General features: G+C 44.5%; 1 protein-coding gene across 1 annotated transcript; it reads right to left on the reverse strand.

Annotated features, from left to right (window-relative positions):
* Positions 1–1,347: 1,347 nt before the first annotated feature.
* On the reverse strand, positions 1,348–6,006 carry ND-B18 (NADH dehydrogenase (ubiquinone) B18 subunit). Its single transcript, XM_050186265.3, has 3 exons — positions 5,786–6,006; positions 5,128–5,296; positions 1,348–1,547 (listed from the first exon to the last, which is right to left on the reverse strand). Exons 1-3 carry the CDS (start codon positions 5,916–5,918, stop codon positions 1,451–1,453), a joined length of 399 nt encoding a protein of 132 aa, XP_050042222.1. The 5' UTR covers positions 5,919–6,006; the 3' UTR covers positions 1,348–1,450.
* Positions 6,007–6,065: the final 59 nt, after the last annotated feature.

The following is a 6,065-nucleotide window of genomic DNA, read 5'->3' on the forward strand; positions in this document are numbered from 1 at the left end:
GACCTCCAATGTTGGGCATTCATGAAGCCACCACCCTTCCCGACTCATCTTTGGATGCTTGCCCTAGCACCTACAGCACATCACATACAGCGGGCAGTCCATTCATTCTCCTTACATTTTAACTCTACATGGAACATGGCGACGACAACATCAAAAATGCGCCTGGAATGTATGTACTATCGCAATAAAACAAGTGTGGGTACATCTTATGCACATAGAGAGCTGGGGCAGTATTTCTGAATAATCTGTTTCACTTTCTGTTCTTTCCACCCTTTGTCATTGGCTGAGATGTCACTGCAAATATCGCTGGGATCAGCCACTTGGCATGACGTGCCATAGCAAAAGAAAGGAAAATAAAGTGGGAAGTTGCAGAGTATGTGGCCTGACTTCATATTTTTCACAGTGGCAGCAACCAATGCTGTCCCATATTTACATCATTTCCTCACTCAACAAAAAGTTCTGATCTAGCTAAAGGCAACGCTTTAAACATGTTGGATCAATAATCTACAACATTTAATGTCTGCATTTAGTGCACCATTCACTGTATCGACAGTGTGTCAACAGTTAAGTATCAAGCAATGAGTCAGAAGTTTGAAGGCTGCAAAGAGGTTATATTTCCATAAATCCTGGGCATCCAGCCTGGGATTCACATTTGCAGCCTGCACAGGTAAGCGTAACCAGCACACTGGTCTACTCTTTGCAAAAATGTGGTAAATAAAGTCACATACAGGGTGTCCAAGTTATCACACAGGTTTAAAAAAAAGAAAGACAATTCAGTGTATGTGAGTAAGACCAAGTACGTGCTGTTCAGAGTACAACCGAGAAACCACCAGTAAACTTGCAGTCAATGTCATACAATTGGTTAAAAGTGATTAATAAAGGAAAGAGTTGTTTAATCCAAATGTGGAAATAATAAGAAAAAGGAAAATGACAGTTGACAAAAAGACGATTCTGCAGGTGGGAGCCAAACCCAAAACCTCCATATTACGCATGCTATGCTTTGCCAAATAAGCTACAGCAGTGGTCATCCACTTTCCCGGTTGTTTGTGAATGTCTACGAGATTAGCCCTGGTAATGTCAGCCAGAACCACTCATGGCCCTGGCAGCAGGTGTGGAACATCTTTTATCAGCTGGTATCAAGTAGCACGTGAGCTTAGGAGCCAGCAAGTGGCCAATGAACCTTTGTATACACCCTACTTGTTTGAAATGCAAGAAAGCAGCCACAGTCCTAAAACTGCATTCGTCCAAAACAATTATTAGCAGACTGTACAGACGTTTCAAAGCATATGAGGTGACAGTCAATATCAAGCCAACATATTTGGCTTTGGACAAAGGCACCACAGTAACTTTGGCTTATCTTCTCCTTTTATTATGTAACAAAACACTATGCGTTGTACAGATTCTCAAGCAATGGGGCGCATCCCATGCATGAGCCGACGTGTGTTCCAACTCACTCGAGCAACAGTTCGGTCTTTTTCTTGGAGAGACGCTCCTCTCTCGCCCTGAGTCTCCGTTCTCGTTCATACTCTTTGTAGCGTATCATGTAGCTGAAAGAACAAAGGCAAACGCATGTCCCACATCACTGCAACCAAGAAAAACCATGCAACATGCTGTCTGGGAGTTGGCTGGCAGTTGGGTGATGATGAACATTGTTTTGTTGCTAGTTTCAGTTTTGGTTTGGTAACTGTAGGTGGCACTGTTTGTCCTGTCTGTATGTATGCTATGACATTTGAAATAAAAGACTATTCAAGATACAACAGTGGCGACGAGGATCGCGACTGCCGATTGAGGAATCTGGCTTGATCATGATAAAAGTGCCCCATGTGAACAAGGAATAACCCACCCGACAAGGCTGAATATTGCTGCCACAGGCAATTCATAAACAAATGTTCAAAATAAACAAAACAAAATAAAAGCCTATGTGTTATATGTACAGTCACGTGCAATACGAGCTGCAACATGGTCTTCATGGTCAAAGGGCCTTCACGAGCACATGGCAGTTCCGAAATTAGAAAAATTGCTTAGAAAATGCTGAAAAATAATAAATGACAATAACAGACATATGAAAAACCTGCAAGCGCACTTCTACACACACCATCTTTGATGCAACCAGGATGACGGACCTGCGCTAGAATGGTATGTGAAGTACCAAAATGCAGGTCTGTCCATTCCCTGCACCGTCCAAGTTTTCAAAACACGTCTCAGCTTTAACAGCGCTACTAGCAGGAACGCAGCCATCTTCTTTGGAAAAGTAAGCTTTGCAGGAAAGCCTGCTTACTGGCTTTTGCGTATCGTCTATTGACACGGTGTTTACTTCTCCAATATTTCGTATGTGGTTGCCTCCATGCAGTCTTAGGGCCCCTTCGACTATGGGCAACATGTTGCAGCTCATACTGCGTGCGACTGCACAGAAAACTGGAATTATACAAAACAACCAACAAACCAAACAATACATGTACCCCTACGTATGGACGGAAAGGCGTAGGCTATATAACCCTAATACAACCCTCCCCATGACCATGAATAATAAGTTGTTTATATGAGAAGTGGACCAGATGTATGTGCACATGTACCCAAACAGTGATTCGATTGAAGAAAGTGCTATGTCGATGTTTCTTTGCTCCCATCCTTTCTGTATCTGTACTGAGACATCATTTTATTTGTTTATTTAAAAGCTCCATGGCTGCTTATTGACTACCCCTTGCAGATTCTGGTGTGATCCACCAGGGTCACGACATACAGTGTGGGTAACATTGCATAAGCTTTATCCAATGAGCAATGGGGGAGATTGCAAAACACTGCAAGGAGGCTTCTCCACACTATTAGGTTGTCCTGCACAAGATGGCCGATCACCTGCTCGCAGCACCATTGAGATGAAGGCAGGCTTGACAGCAACGATGTAGTAAGGAGGAGGCACTGGCTAGAATAGTGGCCCCAGCCCATACATTCTTGCTTTAGTTCCACTTTTAGGCCACCAGTCCACCATCATGTGCAGGTCAAACGAGATATGCAGGGAAGCGCACTTGCAGAATTTCGCACACCCTGCGGGTAAAGGCTTCTATTTGGCAAGTGCACAAGCAGAGTACTCCTTAGCCCCTAAGGTCAGAATTCAGCCACAGTGTACACTAGGATGTGATAAAAAGTGCACAATATTATATCTGGCCAAAACACTGTGCCTGGTCAAACGAAGAGAGGACAGCAAGAAACGCGCCAGACTTTACCACTAAGTGGTGTCAAGACAAGGACAGTGACTAAATGGCATCACATTTTATGGCTAGGCTCCGGTAGAACAACATTCCGCAACAACCAGAGCCAGCTAGCCCAGCTTTTTTTTTTAACGGTTACGTTATGGTGTATAGGCAAACAAATTTTCAAATATGCATATAATAGCTAGTATTTGCTATTCAATTTGTATACTTACGAGAATTTGATAGTTAAAATAAATGAATTTCAAAAATTAATTTCTGGGTTTTATGTGCCAACACCGTGATCCGATTACGAGGCACACTGTAGTAGGGGACTCCGGATTAATTTTAGCCCCCTGGTGTTCTTTAACGTACAACCAATGCATAGTACATGAGCGTTCTTGCATTCTGCCCCGATCGGAATGTGGCCGTGCCAGTCAGCATTAAACCTGCGACATCAAGTTCAGGAGTGTAATGCCACATCCAATGGGCTACTCCAGTAGCAGATTGGTCATGAACTATGATGCATTGGCAATAAATAAGTCAAAGTTACATAATTTTATTTCAAGGTGCTGCGGACTCCAATGAATATATTAGGATGGTGGGATCGTCTTTTCTGAATTTTCCAATGAGTCATTGTAATCACAGAGTAAAATAAAAATTTTGTTGTCAAGACTAATACCTAACAAATATATGCTTATAACAAGCATAGGATATATATATATATATTTTTGTCAGATGTGCCTTCATTATAACGAGGTTTCACTAAAAGAATTTCCATTTAGTGAGCAGGCACCCATGACACTATTTCAAGGTAGAAAGTGTGAAGCCCCGGTACAATCCACGTGCCAAGTTATTGGCAACAGGCATTCAAACAAAGCAGAAACTTTTTTCACAACTGTTGTCGAAATGCAGCGTGTCAAATTTCCCATCAAACATGGCGGTGCCTAGAGTTATTGGCACAGGCTCCCCCCTCTAGTGTGGTGGTCACGTGTAGCAATAATGTGCAGTCTGAGGCAAACTGGAGTCACATTGGCTTAATTTACCAGAAGCTGAATGTCTGTGGCCTTTTGCCACTACTGAACAGAAGTGTAGAAAGTGATTCGCGTACACAAATGTGTACAGCTCCCGTCATGGCTGTCTAGAACACGGGAGCGGTGTGCTTCTCAGACCCTTGGCACTGCCTACCATAGCAAGTTGGAATGACAAAGTTGCTTCAGAGAATCCTTTGCCAGGTGGAAAGGGCTTCACCACTCCCGGTTATAGCCATACCCCTTGCAGAACTCCCATTTTTTTATGATTCTACCCAATGATAGGCTGGACGAGTGCACATTTTTTTGACGCATGACAAGTGGCTGCATTGTCATGCCAAGACAGCCTCCGATAAAGAACCATCTTGCCACCTGCGAATACATGGTTCGCCCATCATCAGGCAGAATCGCCAGAAAGGGGGAGCTGCGCAAAGCACATGGATTTGACAGCAAGTTGCGAAGACCTGTTTGGCTGGCAGCTCATGCTCGGAAGCAGCTATGCCATTCCAGCTACCTTCAGTAGGCGGCACTAAACGTCTGCTCCTGTGCTCTTGAGAGCTATGACGGGGGCTATCCATTTGTTTAATTAATTATGGGGTTTTACGTGCCAGAACCACTTTCTGATTATGAGGAACGCTGTAGTGGAGGGCTCCGGAAATTTCGACCACCTGGGGTTCTTTAACGTGCACCTAAATCTAAGTACACGGGTGTTTTCGCATTTCGCCCCAATCGAAATGCGGCCGCCGTGGCCTGGATTCGATCCCGCGACCTCGTGCTCAGCAGCCCAACACCATAGCCCCTGAGCAACCACGGCGGGTCTATACATTCGTGACTAAAGGGGATATGACTGAATATATGTGCACACTATAACTTTGCCCAGTGAGATTTAAAAATGAAGAAATAACACTTACTCGTCATACATGCAGCTGGCATACTCATGTTTTTCGTGGCCACAGGTTGTCACAAAGGGAAACCTGTGCTTCATGCATGCGCGAAGCTCTATTAACTTGTGTGCACAAAAGTCTCGATTTTCCTGCGGCAGTTTTGCCGATTCCATTTCCTCGTCGGTGGCCACCATCTCTGAATATCAGAAGAATGAAGAGACAAAGAATGCTGAGCAGCAAGTGAGAGAAATAGAGCGATAAACACTACAGTTTTATGCGTCAACATACATGCCACATGAAGCTGCTTGGTCAGAACGGTTTATGAAAAGGGGCCACGAAGGCTTGCAGCCGTAACGCACATAGTGATCCTCACTTAGCACGTATTTAGGTATTTCTTTAAGTTTCAATTACATTAGTTTTTTTAACTGGACAGCTTGAGGTCATTTCTCATCATTTGCGGTTGTGTCCCGTGTTCCATGCCTCTTTTGCGTTTCTGCATTCAGCGCAGCATTGGAAGCAACGCATGTGCTCAGGAACAGCCAGAAAGCCAGACACGCAAGCCACGCAGGGCGCAGCCGCCGTATTTTTTAGTCAGTTTAGGCATGTAACAAATGATACAATGCAATCAAATTACGCAGACCGTTACAGTTATAATTAAAAAGTGAGCAGAGGCTGATCGACCTACCCCGGGGCTTTCGGCCATTTGGAAACCCAAGCATCGGATCGTGCCTGGGCCGGAAGACCTTCTTCTCCGGTTCCATTACTTGCACCAAAGGATTACCGTTGACAGTGGTCATCGTGCCGTAGTACTGGCCCATGATTACCTGCTCTGTTTATCCCAGAATTTCCTAATCGAGTCCTGTCCTCTTGAAGCTTTGCTTTGCCCTTCGCCCTGGCAGGCCGGCAGTGCCTACGGCCGCGTAGATTGGATTCGTGTAGTCTGCTCCCACCATTCGCGACAAAAA

Source organism: Dermacentor andersoni, chromosome 11 (genome assembly GCF_023375885.2).
Source record: "Dermacentor andersoni chromosome 11, qqDerAnde1_hic_scaffold, whole genome shotgun sequence".
NCBI classification, from domain to species: Eukaryota; Metazoa; Arthropoda; class Arachnida; order Ixodida; family Ixodidae; genus Dermacentor; species Dermacentor andersoni.